Source organism: Tachypleus tridentatus, chromosome 9 (assembly GCF_004210375.1).
Source record: "Tachypleus tridentatus isolate NWPU-2018 chromosome 9, ASM421037v1, whole genome shotgun sequence".
Lineage (NCBI taxonomy): Eukaryota > Metazoa > Arthropoda > Merostomata > Xiphosura > Limulidae > Tachypleus > Tachypleus tridentatus.
Window position 1 is genome coordinate 93,739,629 of NC_134833.1, and position 18,138 is coordinate 93,757,766.

An 18,138-nucleotide genomic window follows, 5' to 3' on the forward strand; every position below is an offset into this window, starting at 1 on the left:
AATGTGACATATGTTACATTTTACTTTCTGTATGCCTTCTTTACATTATGTATTTGTTTACATAACAGAAAATTTTCAAAGCAAGTTCAACTAGCTATCAACAATTATTTTGCCATTCTTCTATATAAATATAACAGCATATTACTATCATAATATAGACAAATGCTAATTATAAATAGTGAATATGTATATACAAATTACTCAAAGCAAACCAAATGCACACGAGATTATGCAAATCTCTACATACTGTCGGTTTTTTCAAGTCCCCTTGCATACTATAGGGGCATATCTGTATACATGCTTTTTATACTTCCAGAGACCACATCAGTGTACTTTAATAAGGGTTTTTTTTTTCCCTGAATCCAGTGTTATGTGGTTTGTAGGACCTTCCTTCAATGTAATGTACAATAATCAAATCAAAGATAAAACTGTAGATATTTCATCACATTTCTAAATTTTCCCAAATTCTTGTGAATATATAGTGCTTCTTTATGAAATGGTTAATATTAAATTTAAAAAAATGTTTTTCATGAGAAATTGTTAATATAAAATGATAGATCCCTACCTACTATATATGATAACTAAAAACAAAAACAGCATCACTACTGAAATACTATTAGTCTTAAATACAATCTACATATGGAAAATGAACCGAAATTGTGGATCAAAGTATTCTCAAAATACCAGTGCAGATTAATCAAATCATTTTTAATTATAATACATCAATATCTTCTTAATGTAATTAAGAGTAGTGGACAAAATAAACAGTTACCTGCAAATGGATCATCATCAATAACTTCTTCAATGTTGTCGGTTGAGACAGATTGATGGCGAGTTTGTAAAGTTACTTCAATGTAACCTCTGGAGTCAACAGTAGCAAATATCTCATCATCATCTGTAAGTGTGGCAATGTCACGTGATGCACGTTTACTGATTTGGTATTCCTGAAAAGTTCAGCAAACCTCTAAAAAAACTTTATTAATAAATACACAATGTTTATTAGCAACTTAAACAAAAAATTGTAACAATAATTTTTGTACAAAGTCCAGGAAAGTTATTAACATTAAAAACAGCACTCCTTCTGGAGAAAAAACAAAACAAAAATACTATGGTGTTTTGTATCAAGTTTTGCTCAGTTATTAAACACGTTATGATTAAAAATGTAATATGTAACTTACAATGAACTTAAGTAAATAAAACAGCTAAAGCTTAAATTAACTCAATTCAAGAGAATGAAATATTAAATCACTTTTTAATAACTAGTTCTATAACTAGTATAGAGCATATCTTTAGTTAGATATATTTACATAATTTTTTTAAAATTTTAATAGTTTTCTGCATGTAGTCATGACATTTTAATCAACTGAATGCTGAAATCACATATTAAGTACCCTTTTTTAACTCAGGTAAAGGTTGCATGTGGCAGTGTATGATACTGTGTTTGTGTCCACTCACTCATGTGGTCAAGCCCATCCCAGAGGATGTTACAAATACAAAGTGGTACAAGTTGGTTTTTAATGCCCTATAAATATTGCTTGCAATGAATCAATCACTAGTGAATTCTGCTATACCACATTTCAAAGTTTAAGCTGAATTTGTCCTTGTTTTTTTACAGACATAAACTGTTTTCTGTCTTTGTTCAGTAAAGAAGCCTTTATAAAGCCTCTTAATACCAGCTGCCAGTTAAAAAATTAAAGTTTGTGTAAGTTGATCATAAAGTGTGTAAAATGAAAGACATACACTCTTAATTGTGAATAAAGTTTGTTTTTGATAATTATTGACTTATGTGCTTATCTTTCTTCACTGTATGGGTTCAGTTTATTCAGAATTTTCAGATTAACCTTAAGATATAGTGAACCTGAATGACACAGACATATAACAGTGAACATTTTGGAACATAATTCCAGAAAAAAATATAAGGCAAACTTCACAACATATTAATAAAAAAATATGAAAGTGAAATTGTACATGATCCGAAAATCTACGACTACCACGTATACACGTCCATTGCACACATTTTTATTAAGTCTTTCTGTTATTAAAGATACAAATCTACTTTTGTCTTTTCATGGTAATACCTCATAAATTAAGTGTTAAAAAAGCTGTTGAAACAACACTAAGTTATATTAACGAATTATATGTGCCCCTATCACTGCCAGTCTTCTACTAATATTTTTGCACACGTCTATACTTTTATATTTAACCCTAAGCCTACTTTTTGAAAACGATTCCAGGACAAACGCGTAAAAAATTTACAAAGTAGGTCGTTTAGAAACCACTTGTTTATTATGAAATAAAGCAATAATTACAATAATTTTCCCACTACCTTATCAGTTTAATTGACTACATAATATGAACTACACAGGTCTGAACCTATTTCCTTAAATATAGTATCTGTCCTACATAGATCTACAAGTTTTTCTATGTATGTTGTGAGGTTTTAAAGATTTTAACACCCATGTAAAAGTTTTAGGTATCTAAATGTCATACTTTCTGATTTTTTTAGGTGTCTAATCCTGCAATCACCTAAGAGAATAGCACTTGGCTAAACCGGCTCTTAGAAATCTATCACTTTATTCACATCGATCCTGCGACTACAAAGTATATCTCAACTTTATTCTCCAATTACACGAAAAGGCGCAATAATTGTATTACTGCATTTCCTACACCTTTCATCTGAAGAAGCGTAGATAGCCTAGTTGTTTTGCGCCATAAAACGCTAAACCAACCAACCATCTGAAGAAAATGTCAGCTACTAAACTGGTTACAAATGTACATGGAAAGTATTGATTCATTATTACGGAACTAAGAAAATTACATGTATTTTTTTTCCAGGTGGAGTTAACTACAAAAATTATTTTATCTAGTTAAAAGTTTATTTCTCAAAACAATTACCATGACTACCTGTAGTTATATATAACAACAATGTCCAACAGTTACAACTGAATTGCAGTTTAAACATAAACCACAAAATATTTTTAAAACAACGAAAGAAGAAACTAGAATTCATACAATATGGTTCTATGGGATATAACTGAGAACAAACAACCTTATAATTAACTATTTTAGCCACTAAAACACAAGCGGGGGGTAGAGTCTGCCTCCACTTTTCAATCTGTCCCAGTTAAAATTCTTTAAAATTAGAAACATCACTTCCAGGAAAAGCAGAAGAATGCATAAGATTTAATCCAGAACTGGAGAGCTTCCAGGGCCAGTTCTGAATTCTCTTCGTAATAATGTTCTTGTGGCTTCGTTCGTTCAAATAAACCTTGAGCTCTTCACTTTCAATTTGCTTCCTACATTTCTGAACACAGTTAATGAATATCTTTTATTACCACCAGTGTTTATCCAAAACCTTGGGGCTTACTTTTTAATACAAGTAAACAAGATTTCATATTATAATCAAATATATCATAAAGAAAATTAAAAACAAATCATAAGGATGGAAAACTGGGTTAAGTCCCTCATTTATTCGCAAAGTAAGAACAAAAACCCTGTTCCAAGCTCACGACATTCTTTAAACAGACTAGCTAGGCTGATAGACAATTCTAATGTAGATTGGAGTCGTTATAATATTACGCTCTTACGATTTAAAAATGTTTTCGAGTACACCTAAAAAAAATTCAAATAAAAGGAATAATACATATACCCCCCCTAGTACAGCGGTATGTCTACGGATTTACAACGCTAAAATCAGGGGTTCGATTCCCCTCGGTGGGTTCAGCAGATAGCCTGATGTGACTTTGCTATAAAAAAACCACAAAACACGTATATTACATTTCTAATCATAATATTTAATCTCGAAGTGTCCACGAAAAGTTATTTTTAATGCACTTACCATATCGAACAATATTTTTCGTGTACAAAAAAGGAGCTTAGTTTTTATTGTATTTTAATACAGTGGAACAAAGCCTAATTTTTTTGTGATAAACAGGATAGAAATTAAAAACCGGGCTTTTCGTTTAAAAACAAAGACTTGTCCTATTTTAATATTAAAAAAATACTTATATGTATAATAACACTATAAAGTGTTCCAAACTTTACACTTAACAACAACATGTCGTCCTTACCTGCAAGGCTCTTTACATTTTAAAATATTTTTGTATCACCTGCCATGTACCAAATGTAAGATATTGTCTCGTGTTTGTCTTCAATTCGTCGAAAGGTAAAAGCAAATGTACAGTGATGACTTGTTTTTATCTCTGTTTACAGTACAACAGTCGAGTTTATTATTTCAGGTTGAACTGACAACATAAACTATAATACCATAAATAAGTTGCAGGAAATGCACGTACAGCGGAAGTACGTCACGTCACACGACCTAAGCTTTATCATTAAACAAGGATTGCAACAAGTGGATACGTTTGTTATTTCAAGCTAAAGTTAATGGATCCCCCCCTAAAAACATTATACTGAAAATGACATTCCAGTATCCAAACTTCTCACTATGCTTGCTCTAAACTTGCTCATTGTTAAGCATAAAGCTGCTCAAAGCGCCATCTGTGCTTTGTTCACTATGGATATCCACTGAGGAGGAGGACTTGAAATCTACTACCATTCTTAGCTGGTGGTACTTAAGACAACAGGATATATAAATTGATTAAACTTTAGATTGGTGTTTTAACATGCCGTAGAAATAATCCTGGAAATTAATTATTCCGGTGTAATTTTCTATTGGGAGCCTTGTTCTTTGTTTCCTAAGTTACAGCTTTTTATTCTTCTGCATGAAATTGCATTATCCCAGACACGCCATTTTCATGTCATAGTACAACTTATCTGTTTTCTATTAGCAGAAAATACTACTAGGTCCAATTTATAGCTGATTATGCACCATTAATCATAATATTTAATCTCGAAGTTTCCACAAAAAACTATTGGGTTGAGGAATAATTCGTGAGCGTTTTTTCAAGTTAAAAAAATATATTCATAAATGAAACGCTTTCGCAAAATATTTCATGTCATTTGGTAGATAATTTTTTGCTCTAATAGATGGTGTGTTTGATTTTCACATGTCTTTAATTTTTGCTTTCATTTTCAGCTCATTAAATGGAATGTCAAGTGGACAAAATCGAGCGTTTTCGACACCATCTGCTTTTCGCATTTAATTTCTTGCAATTTCGTTTACAACAATGCATACTATATACCTAGGTATTACATGAAATAAAGTATCATAATAAATGTTTTGGGTGTAATGTGTTCATGCATTGAAGTATTGTATAGTCTTGCATGTAATGCTTGAATGAAATTATTTAAAAACGCTCACGAATTATTCCTCAACCTAATACTTCTAATGCACTTAACAACAGCGGAAAATACCACTAAGTCCAAATTATAGCTTGAAATACATATTGATTTTCAGTATTTATTTATATGGTATTTTCTACGAATAAGTTGTACCGTGGCTTGAAAATAATGTCTAGAAAAATACAATTTCATGTAGGGGAAAATAAATAAATCCAGAACTTAAGAAACAAGAAGTGATGCCCCCCCAAAGAAAGTTACAACAGTATAATTAATTTAGAGGTTTATATATATATATATATATATATGCTATTAATACTATGTGACGTGGGCGTAATGATTGTTCGCGCCCGCGTCGCGCTAAACATGCTCGCCCTCCCAGCCGTGGGGGCGTATAATGTGACGGTCAATCCTACTATTCGTTGATAAAAGAGTAGCCCAAGAGTTGGCGGTGGGTGGTGATGACTAGCTGCCTTCCCTCTAGTCTTACACTGCTAAATTAGGGACGGCTAGCACAGATAGCCCTCGAGTAGCTTTGTGCGAAATTCCAAAAAAACAAACAAAAATCAAACAAGCGTAATGATTACGTCGTTTATAATCAGATGTACTCAGGCTTATATGATCTAACATTTGAAATCAAATCTTTCACACACGCACACTGTTTCATATATAAGTAGCACCAGATAAATAAATAGAAAGAAAAAAAGTAATTTAAGGAGGAAGTTACTTTTATATATTTCACACGTCAAAGAACTTTATAGAATAGAACTAAAAGCACTGTAACGAGTTTCATCATTTCCGTTAGGGTGTGCAAATAGGTGACACGTGTCCAACCTTAATAAAGAGACAGCAAATAACGATATGGTACACGGATTTTCGCTGTAAACACCTGTCATCGATTCACACAAATGAACGGAGATATGGCGAGTTCTCTGACGGTGTCAAATGCAGCTCCACAGAATCGATACACTATGAATTCAGTATCAAGAACAAAATAACAGATGTTGCGTTATGCAAGATCCATGTACAGTCTCTTGGAATTTGAACTGGTTTTATACATAAGATGTTGAGATTTTATGCAAGTGGTAGAAACTTGTACCAAAAAAATTCATTTAACATATTAAATAAGGTAGTCTCTTCTTGTGCATATGAATTAACATGTCCTATACGGTATTCAATCTGTCACTGACATGCAGTAGAAACTTGTGAAATATACCTGATGACAAAGAATCCACTTTGAGACAATAACATTTGTAGACGGCTCGAACAAGTAATGAAGAAGGCTTTATTACATGTTTAACATGTTAACAAATGTACACTGTTTTGACAAGGTTTGGATACCATTCAAGCCGTCTTTAAACTTTTTGAAAATATATGGTCAACACACAACAGATTAGAAACAAGGTACCAGAATGACCACATTTCGTTCAAACTGTTTCAGCAGAAATAATTTATCTACTTTTAAGGGCCTTTTTTTTATATGTTAATAACTGACTGTCTACCGGTGTTAAAATTATATTTTATGAAGACGTTTGAGGGTGGAATGAGGTTGGAACTGTCAGAAACCTTCAAACCTATTACATTTTTATGTTTAATTATTGACCTTAAACTTGTTGCTATTTTTTTTCTCTTAAAAGAACATATCACTTGGTACTCATAAACACTTGACTTATAACTTTGTTAATACTGACTTAAACGGCAGTACTATAGTTTTACAGGAACTCTTCAAAAAGACAACTTGTTTCAAAATTTATATTAAGCGACCTCTATACTCTTGCTCAGAAAACAAGCAAATAATATATGAACAAAATAAAAATTAAATTAAGGAAAATAATAGCTTATGTTTATTCTCCATTATATATATAATGTTTTCTGGTTGTTTAACGCAAAGCTTTATATTAGGCTATTTTCTTTGTTTAACGCGGAATTCAGTATCGTAAGCCTTGAAGCTTATCGCTGACAGACCAAGAGACTTGCATAAATAAAATTAATAAAACCAAAACAATGAAAATAAAAATAAATAAAACACTCACCTCGCCGTCTCGAGAGATTCATCATTTACACCTGCCTATACTGCCATTGAAGTAAAATTATGCGTTTGATCAAAATATGCTACAAGTTTCTTAATTTACGCTGAAACAAACGCAAAACACACACAAAAAATAACAAATCAAATAAAACTTCGTACAAACAAAAAACATAATACAAGTAACCAACACAAATTTACAATAACTAATAAATTATTGAACATAATAACAAAATTACTATAGTCATATTGGAACTGTATTACAAAACACTAAGAGTTTCTAGAATGATTGGTTTAAAATTTTCATAAACAACTCACCACGTAATTAAAAGGCACAAAGTTACAAAATAAAAACATATTTGTTCAATTTCTCTAAAAAACTTAACATCACACAGAGATAGTTTTAAATTATTTTCAGTTGTGCGAATATTACTACAAGGCTTAGCTTCATTGTTGGTACGTGTATGCCGACGAATTACAATGTTTAAAGTTTAGGTGATAAAGTAACTTGCTATTCGGGTTTGAGCCGTGACTGAAGGACATAAATTATATACGTGGTATAATAATATGTAATAATTATCGGAAAATTAATATAAATAAATTTCAAATATTGGGTTGTTTTCAGTTACTTTAAAGTTTCTGCACAGAAATAATTTAAACTTACTTGAACAACTTTTTAAAATTTTCATCTCAGAATGCAAGAACAGTTGCAAAAAAAAAAGCATTTAGAAATATGATCTTATTATAACCCCGTACATGATGGTTGAAAGTTTTAAGGGTGAAACGACGAAAACAAATTTTTAGAGTGGAGTTGTTTATTTTTGCGAATATCTTGTATTCTCCAGTACTATTAGGTTTGTTACAAAACACTGTACTGTTCAATAATAAGTAACTTTTTCGTAAGTTTATCATATCAGGATTTTTTTCATAAAAACACACAATGGAAAATATTAACATCAAAGATTGAATGCAGTCAAAATTGAAACACGCTTTCTTTTATAAAAGTGTTTTCAAAAGTATTTCATGTTACTTAAGGACTCCTTTAAAATTTGGCATATGGAGGCTAGGAAAAGCTAACTGTCTCGGCCAAATGTTAATGGAAGTTATTAGTATATATTAAACCTACAACTTAGTTATTTACACATCATGTTAAAGTTGAAAGAACAGTATGCCACTCTTATAATGAGTTTATACTCTTGTGAGTTCATTTGTAAAACACTAGAATTAACTATACAATTGCACATTTCTTTTAACATTTAACATTTTATAAGCACACTGTCAGGTGATAATTCTATCCATAATATATTTCTTTATAACTTTCTATAAAAATAATGTTTAGCGATAATTATATTGTACGAAATATTTTAAAGAACTATTTGTTTATGACCCTACACCATCATACGTTCCTTCTCGACAATTTCTAAAGATGCTAATTGACGAAAACTCGTATGTTTCAACCCACAAGTGAAAGTGTTCTTTAATTGATTAACGTAAGAGTGGTGGGTTAATCGAAGAGTTCAGACATTAGGGCTATTACGTAATTTGACGGTACGTTTGACAACAGTATATGCACATACATGCTAATAAATTCTAAAATACAACTCATTATATGGTACACACACAAAATCTGTGTTTTTATCGAGGATGTTTGTATATACGTATGATCTCTCAGCTTCATTAAAACATGACGTAATATTATCACGTGCACCATGTATCTCTACATGAAGGAAGTGATGAGCATGGGTAAATATATATATTTATAATCTCACTAGATTCGATGATAGCTGTTTCGAATCATACGATACTTGCAAACCTGTCACACACGTTCTTTCAAACATAAACTGAAACTCCCATATAGAGTAACACCCCTCCCCCCCTCACACGAATCTTCTACCAAAATTTCTGCTTGTTCCATGGAAGTACACTTGCCTCAGGTATATTTAGGTCAGATATCTAGATGGAAAGGATTAATTGTTTTAGTTACAAATGAAGGTTGTTATTTAACAATGTGTTTTGTTAACTAATAAATCCACGAGTCAAGCTGCTAATGACATCAAAACAAGAATTGGAAATCAGAAAATAGTTACAGCTTAAAAACTTTACGTTGATACTTTATTATTCTAAAATCAAGAAAACTGTATTCATTGTTATGCACGGTGTCATACGCAAAGAAGTTAGGTTTGTAAGAATAAAAGAAAACTCAACAAATATAGTTTTCATTAAGAAGTAATTCAGGTTCAGTCACGGAGTCAATCGACATGAAGCATCAGATAGTAGAGAAGGTCAGTATGATGTATTCTGTGATTTGAACACATATTTCAAACTTTCTTAGTTCTAAATATTTCTAAAACAATGTATCGTTTGTAAAATGTAACAAACAAATAAGGTATCTCAGAAAAATGATTAGCTTCAAATTTTATACTTCACTTTATCGTAAAGTTTTGTTATTTTAATACAGATACGAAACTAATGCAGCGAATGTTTAAAGAAATGTAGAAAACATAGATTACCTGACTCAGGGGGCGTATTTTCTCAAGAATTCCATACTCAGCAGTGGCTGGTGAAGGAGGTGGAAAATCGGGAGTAGGAGGTTGATGGTAATTAGTTGGGCTGAGTGGGATATGCACTGTGGCCCTTTTATTTCGAAAGTCTAGGAAATTAGGCTTAGCTGACATACTATCTTCTCGACTCAGAGTATCGTTAGAAGAGGTGGACATCTTGCTTTGGGGTAGGGCTGTTGTACTTTTAGAACTGGCTCTAATGGTTCCAAATGTGGTTACTCTTCCACTAGCTATATCATCGTAAAGAGCGCTAAATGACATTTCAGTAAAGTCACTTTCATAATCCTTCACGCCATTTCCATTTAGATATCTTTCTGTCCTTCCAGATTCTTCCTCAATTAACTTTTGTTTATCACCAGAGTTTGCAGAAACCATATCCCGTTTCTCATGATTTTCTACGACACTTTTCCCAAATTTCACATCCGCATATTCTTCACCACTACTCATGTGTTTCACTACTTGGTCCTTACCACAAGTTTCTTCTGTCCATAGAGGGGGAGCTTGATCGTTGGTATTTGTTACAAATGAAAGGTATTCGTAAGATGAACCTGGACGAACACTCTGGGGTCTGCTGCCTGGTGATATAGTCACTATTGATCGTCTTGGAGGTTTAGCTGGAGGCTATAAAAATACTGAATATAATCACTATCAAATGACTACCTTTGAGACTTAGCTGAATGCTAAAAATAATAATTATAGCTACTGTTGATGATCTCGGAGACTTAATTAGCAGTTATAAAAAACAAGTCAACTGAACATAAATATATACACTACTGATTGTCTTAGAGGTTTAGCTGGTGGTTATAAAAAATAAAACTATTGAATATGCACGCACTATTGATTGTCTTGAAGCCTGGGATGATGTTCATAAAAACAAGATTACAATTAACATTAATCGCCTTGAAGGCTTCGCCAAAGGTTTCTTCACTTGTCAGATTTCAGGCAAAGCTACGTGAGGACTATCTGTACTAAAATTTTAGTTTTAAAGTGACAGACAAGACGGAAGAAGCTAGTCAACACCATCGAACGTCAGATCTTGGTAAACCGAATAATGGGATCTGACCGACATTCTTATGAATGATCCCAAGGCCACAAACTGCTGAGCGCAATTTTTTTTTTTTTTTTTTGGGAGGTAACAGTGTGTGAATCACTAAATTACAACTCTAAAGTTTGGCACGTTAATCACTGGACAGCGTGCATTTTAAATGGCTTTAAAAACGAAATTACTCAGTAGTCTTTATAACATGCTGAGTCAGAAATACATGCCAGAAATCATAAACACATCACAAATTATAAATTTCATAACAATTACTCTTAGCATAACTACAGAACGTTTCACTAAACAAAAACACAAATGATGGCATTAGATAGTTTTGCTTAAAACTGCTTCTAGAGGGCATTTCTTTACTGTACATCACACTACAGTCTTTTTGGAAATCTTCTGTGTGACAGTAATACAGACATTTCAGTAAAGTTTTTATACTGGGTCGTTAGAATAATTTAATTATTCAGTAATCTGATCTACTTAGAGGTGTTTAATTGTATAATTCCATATGATTGTATACAACAAACGTGCAGAAGTTTTACTATTTTATTAACGTTACAATAAATGTATAAAACATTTACACTCTGTAACATACTGTCTGACAGATGATTTCTGTACTGAACATGGTCCTATAAAGTTTCTAATATAGTTGGATTGACTGTGTTAGATTTTTCGCATAAATGTTAAAAAAGAGCATTTCTTACTTATAAACTGACAGAGTAGGAAAAATATAGCTACCTAATAACAATTACTGTCCATTCTTTGACTGCTCTTGCCTGATCCTGAGATATGATTGTCACAATAACAGTGCACAAACAGTGCATGAAGTGTGTTTTTGTGGTTATGTGATGCGAAAAATAAACCTTCAGATTCACTGTTCATCATTGGGTCATATGAGAAAAGTCCTTTAAACAGGTTGATAAAATACACGAATATGGAGAGGGGTACTAGTAAAAAAAATGTTAAATTAGTTTATCTTTGTCATGTCTCCAAAAGGGTCAGCGGGAGGTACATTTACAGTTACAACTCTATAATCTTGGTTTTGTTTCCACATGTTGGAAACAATGCAGATAACCTAAGGTGTGGCTTTGTGCCAAAATAAAGATACCTGGTCACATTTACATAAACCAAAATTTTTCAAATTACAGAGAAAAACTAGATGATGCTTGGTTAGAAGATTTTCTTTTAAATTACAAAGCTTCATTTTGTATGTTTTCTTTGATATTTTGATTTGTTTATGATGAAGCATCATTCTGGAGATATATGAATTTTATGGGATAATTCTTATATTTTTCCCACTGCTTACTCCCCCTCCCCCCAAGAAATAGCTGTATGTCTGCAGATTTACATAGCTAGAAACCGAGTTTTGATACCTGAGGTGGGCAGAGCACAGATAGCCTATTGTGTAGTTTCTGTGTAAAGGCTTTTATTTCAGTAACTGATTATTGGATGCAAGAATCAGCAAGGAATACCCATCAAAGTAATTTATGGTAGAGCTCAAAGTTCACAAGCTCGTGGAAATCTTGTGAGTTTTACATACCTGGGGTTTTCCAGTTGATGGCTGTTGTGGTGTTATTGGAACATAACTGCTTGTGCTGCTACTTCTGGAAGACAATGCTCCACTTGAATCTGAAAAATTATTGAGACTTCTATAATATTAGACACTAAATTTATTAACATAAAAAATAATTCAGTTTTATTTCCCTTTAGTTTGTAAACAAACTTTGTAATCAACTTCGTAGACAATGTCACTGTGGAACATTCTAACCAGAGGTTACAGTGATGTTTAATTCATTTTATATAAATTTCCAATTAGACCCTACCTACCAATTCTGTCACCTTGTGGTGAAAATTGTACAGTGTTTATCACCATATCCAATTGTAAATTTATAAACACAGTGAAGTGACATGAAAAGTAACTGCATTTGGTGTATTATGATATCCTCTTTTGATTAGATGGCAAGTGTTAATTATGTACATATATTTGCATAATTATTGAAACCGATATGATCCTGATCTGAACTGTGTGATATGTGATACTCGATGTATTTTTAAATTCTTTCTTCTGCAAAATTTTCAAACTTACGTGCATTCGGGTGCATGCATAGGTTTAACATACAGTAAGATTAGGTCTTGAATATGGTTAACTTACTAGTGTTCTAGTTACACGTTATTGAGCATTATTCGATTTTGGTTTTGTTAAGCTCTTTCATGGTGGATATTGCAAAACACTTGCACTTTAGTACTATGTATTTTTCTGTCTAAATCAACTGTGTAGAGATTTCGGACTACCTGTAGGTTGAGTCCTCTATTTTTATTGAAGAAACAACTAAAAGTGATTAGGAGAAATGATACTGTCGTTTTTTCTATATGACAGTAAATACTACTGACCTGATCCTGAGTGATTAGGAAATCTCATGCTGTCGTTTTCTTTATGTGACAGTAAATTCTTTGAACCAGATCCAGAGTGACTAGAAGAGAAGATGCTGTGTGCTGTCATTTTCTCTATATGACAGTAAATACTATCGACCTGATCCAGAATGATTAGGAGAGAAGATGCTGTTTACCATCGTTTCTTCTATATGACAGTAAATACTATCGATCTGATCCAGAGTGATTAGGAGAGAAGATGCTGTTTGCCGTCATTTTCTCTATATGACAGTAAATTCTCTGAACCAGATCCAGACTGACTAGAAGAAAAGATGCTGTGTGCTATCGTTTTGTCATATTGACCTGATCCAGAGTAGTTAGGAGAGAAGATGGTGTGTGCTGTCGTTTTCTATATGACAGTAAATACTACTGACCTGATCCTGAGTGATTAGGAAATCTCATGCCGTTGTTTTCTTTATATGACAGTAAATTCTTTGAACCAGATCCAGAGTGACTAGGAGAGAAGATGCTGTGTGCTGTCATTTTCTCTATATGAAAGTAAATACTATTGACCTGATCTAGAGTGACTGGGAGAGAAGATGCTGTGTGCTGTTGTTTTCTCTATATGACAGTAAATACTATCTACCTGATCCAGAATGACTAGGAGAGAAGATGCTGTGTGCTGTTGTTTTGTCATATTGACCTGATCCAAAGTGACTAGGGAGAAGATGGTGTGTGCTGTCATTTTCTCTGTATGACAATAAATTCTTTATATGACATTCAATTTTCTCAACCTGATCAAGAATTTCTTCTGGCTTAGAATCTTTCTACACTTAGAAAGAAGTGAGAATGTTTTTCGTCCTGTAAGTTGTTTGGCCGAATTGCATTTGTTTGTCCTGCGCCTTGTATAGACAAACTGTTTTTGTTAATATCAACTTCTGTTTCTTTCTATGATTCAAAGTCAAAAATTCAAATTTAATTCCACATAAAACGTTTTGTTATTCTTTCCTGCTACTGCAGTTATCATTCTTAACTTTAACATAATTGGTGTATTTACGAATGCCACAGACAGTACGAATTTGGTTTAAGTCTAAAAACTACCATAATCTTAATATTTAACAAGCACTAGTGAAGACAATGGTACTCTGTCTAAACCTACCTCATATACTGAGGACACGTAATAAGATTTAATAAACTCAGGTGTATAATGAATAAGTAACAACATTCAGGTGTGTAGTGAAACAGTACTAAGATATGTGTAGCAATGTGGAACTTTTATTTTGATCGTTACGTAGCGGGAATTTAAACTTAACCTTGTCTGGCAACTTGAAGAGTGGAGTTCTGTTCTATTGGATCAGAAAATCGCTTCCCGGGTGGTGGTACTTCATATAAGACAGCTTCAGAATCCGATGATCGAGATATTCGACTCGACTGGATCCAAGGCTTAGGAGTAAGTTGATAGGCTGAACTGACAGCAAGAATGTCTACTTGTCTAGGAGGAGGAGGCGTTTCATAAATTGATGGACTCCTGCTACTACTAGAGGGCGTTTTGTCTAAACTGGAGTCATGGGATTTACAAAATGGTGGTGTTTGATAAGAGTCTGTTGCCCTGAGAGAAAGATAACACGAAACGGTCTTAATTAAACAAAAAAATGGCAGTTTATGATAACAGTTATCCAATCAATGGGTTTATATGAAACTATTCTAGGAATTATGTGTGAATAATCTGCCTGCTTATAACACCAGAAAAACAAAATCCACTAAAAGTGACATTAATTCAATTTTGCCACACGGAGCCTTACATTAAGTTAGAAAACAATGCTCATACTTTATTATGAATACAGTGATTTTTGGTTTTGTGAAAGCTACTGTAGATAGATTTTAGTTTGTCTAAGTATGGCTAACAAACAGCATTGAGCATGACCGAGGTGAGAATTCACGAACAACATAAGAGACAAAAATTAACACAAAGTGTTGAAGATATACAAATACAATCGAATTTGATATAATAAACTTATTATGTTTAATACTCTTGCATAGTTCCGAATATTGTCAGGAACACCTAATGTTCCAGCATGGGTACTACCTTAAATTCAAGTTTAAAAGGTAGACTGTAGTTTTTGCAAGACAGAAGACTTTTGCAATTAGTCTTGACAACAAGGTCATGGAGAATTTGAATACTGTACGGGGAAATACAGAATGCTTGTTTATAATTAAACACAAAGAGCTATCTCTGCTCTACCCAAGACGTGTGTCGAAATACGGATTCTAGCATTCTAAGTCCGCAGAAATACTGCTGTTCTGCTGGAGAGCTAAGACGGAATGCAATGCTAAAGCACGTGATCCAAGGCTTACTTCATTTTTGGCCATACAGTACAGATTACGTATATGAGGAACAGAAACATACGTCACTTTTTATACCTTTCAAATATATGCATGCACATAAATAAACAACTGATAATTAAAATAAAAAATATAGTTATAATATCGGTATTCGAAATGTTTTTGTTTTTTCAAGTATTGAAATTGTTACGGTAACCTTATTTAAGTGGGACTTTAAGGACACACAATCAAGTTAGATACTACATCAGCATGATTCAAAACTAGCAAGAGTAAAACTAAAAAAGACCTACTTTAACATTGTAAAACGTACCCAGATGACCTTTTACTTGAACTGAAAGACCTAGGTGGAGGCGGGACTTCGTAAAAGTTAATATCTGATACAGGGGAACTACTTTGCTGTAGAGAAGTTACACAGTGAGAAGACAGCCTTTCAGGCAATAATACATTGCCATAAGTTCCGGACAGAAAACCAGGTGGTGGTGACAAAGAACAAGGAGATACTGTGACTTCATCATCAGTAGCAACTAGGGTGACATGATCTAGAAATATTGCCAGATAACAAAAATTAAATAAAATTATGAAAAACTTTAGAACATCATATATCAGATCGTTACTGCAAAAGTGAAACATTTCTCATAGGTCCTCATTCAAGTCTTCTCCCACAATCCTTCTCAACAATAAATTATTATCTTACCATAAACAGCACAGCCTGTCTTTGAGCTTCGAATAAAACATACGTACTAATCAGTTTTTGTTTGTTTGTTGTCAAGTATAAATACACAAAATGATCTATCTGTGCTCTGCCTGCCTGTCTACTGCAATTATCGAAACTCGATTTTTAGCGAAATAGGCTGAAGCAATAGGAAGGGAAGTATACTAATGAGTTTACGTCAGGGACTTTCACGTATTTAAAGATATGGATTCAGTGTTTCTATTGCACTTAAACTTGCTAACTCATATCATATGTAACATTTTGGTAATTTCCCGCTACAGTCACAAACAAAAGAAACTATCAGAAGCATATTGCGACAAAAATATATTTAAAATGTCACATTCAAAACATTCTCTTGAAATTAAACTAGATAGAAAGGAGTGGCACGCGAGTCATCAATCATCAATTCATCAGATCCAATGAGTTACTTTGAAACAATTTTTACACGTGTATTGTACAAATTATGCTTGTCGTAGGTAATAATTTACCTTTAACTATCTTGAGGGTTTTTTTGGCAATGTTGGTATTTAGATCTTCCAACAAATCAAAAACTGTCCTTCCATGCTGATCTTGTAAATTTACATCAACTCCATTATCTAAGAGATGCTTCACTACTTCATTCTTTCCGTAGAAAGCAGCTTCATGCAGAGCACTACCGCCCTCTGTCTGTACGATTAGAAAACAAACACAACTTATCTAAGCTGTTCCCAACCGAATAATAAGGAACGTAAAAACTTATCAACAATTCAAAATTTAAGTATATCCGAAACATGTATGTTTATGAGGGTAAGTACATTAAAAAGGATTTAAAATGTACTTAAGAAATATTTAAAATATAAGAATTCCTTATGTATAAACATTAAACTATTATTAAAAGTAACTCACAAAATGTGTGATACACCAGTTTATAACTAATTATAATAACGTGATATTTTTAGTGACAGCAACATTACATTACCAGGAAGTTAAAGTCAAATCCAGCATCTAACAGAGTTTTAACCACTTGTTTGTGCCCGTTTCTTGATGCCAGGTGGAGAGGGGAATGTTTCTTGATATTATTTCTTAATAGTTGAGGGCTGTATTTAATGAGCTGTTCCACTGTTTCTAATCGACCATATTGCGCTGCTAAGTCAAGTGCTGTTTCTTCTTTGAAGTTCCGAACAGTAGGATCACAATTATTCTGTAATAAAACATACTGAGATAAAAAGTACGATAAAAACAATGACAACACATTTATCATTGAAAATTATTGTTTTCTAGTAAGGTCTCAAAACTGCTAGTTAAACTGGAATAACTCATGTGGAAGGTTACAAGATACAGACAAACACTATACAATTCACCAATAAGATCACGGGATACAAATTTAAGGGGCCCGGTGGTTAAGACGTTCGACTCGTAATCTGAGGGTCACGGGTTCGAATCCCCGTCACAACAAACATGCTCATCCTTTCAGCCGTCGGGGTGTTATAATGTGATAGTCAATCCCACTATTTGTTGGTAAAAGAGTAGCCCAAAAGTTGGCAGTGGGTGGTGACGACTAGTTACCTTTGTGTAAATAGAGCTTTTACCACTATTTGTTGGTAAAAGAGTAGCCCAAAAGTTGGCAGTGGGTGGTGATGACTAGTTACCTTCCCTCTAGTCTTACACTGCTAAATTTGGGATGGCTAGCGCAGATAGCTGTCGTGTAGCTTTGCGCGAAATTAAAAAGATAAACAAACACAAAGTTAAGTAGTACAGAATTCACCAGTAAGATCACAGTTAACAAAGTGAAGCAGCATAGAATTCACCAGTAAGATCATGGTTAACAAAGTTAAGTAGCACAGAATTCACCAGTAAGATC

The 18,138-nt window shown here is 33.1% G+C and overlaps 1 protein-coding gene across 2 annotated transcripts in view; it reads right to left on the reverse strand.

Moving 5' to 3' along the window:
- The window catches only part of LOC143225784 (ankyrin repeat and sterile alpha motif domain-containing protein 1B-like), a 75,768-nt gene that overhangs the window by 16,784 nt on the left and 40,846 nt on the right, over positions 1-18,138 (reverse strand). For both annotated transcript variants that reach the window (XM_076455776.1, XM_076455775.1), the window contains exons 5-11: positions 17,257-17,478; positions 16,787-16,964; positions 15,897-16,125; positions 14,557-14,852; positions 12,414-12,502; positions 9,778-10,449; positions 773-944 (exon numbers count right to left, since the gene is read on the reverse strand). In XM_076455776.1, coding sequence (XP_076311891.1) covers positions 773-944; positions 9,778-10,449; positions 12,414-12,502; positions 14,557-14,852; positions 15,897-16,125; positions 16,787-16,964; positions 17,257-17,478 — 1,858 coding nt within the window. The remainder of the gene's footprint in view (positions 1-772; positions 945-9,777; positions 10,450-12,413; positions 12,503-14,556; positions 14,853-15,896; positions 16,126-16,786; positions 16,965-17,256; positions 17,479-18,138) is intronic.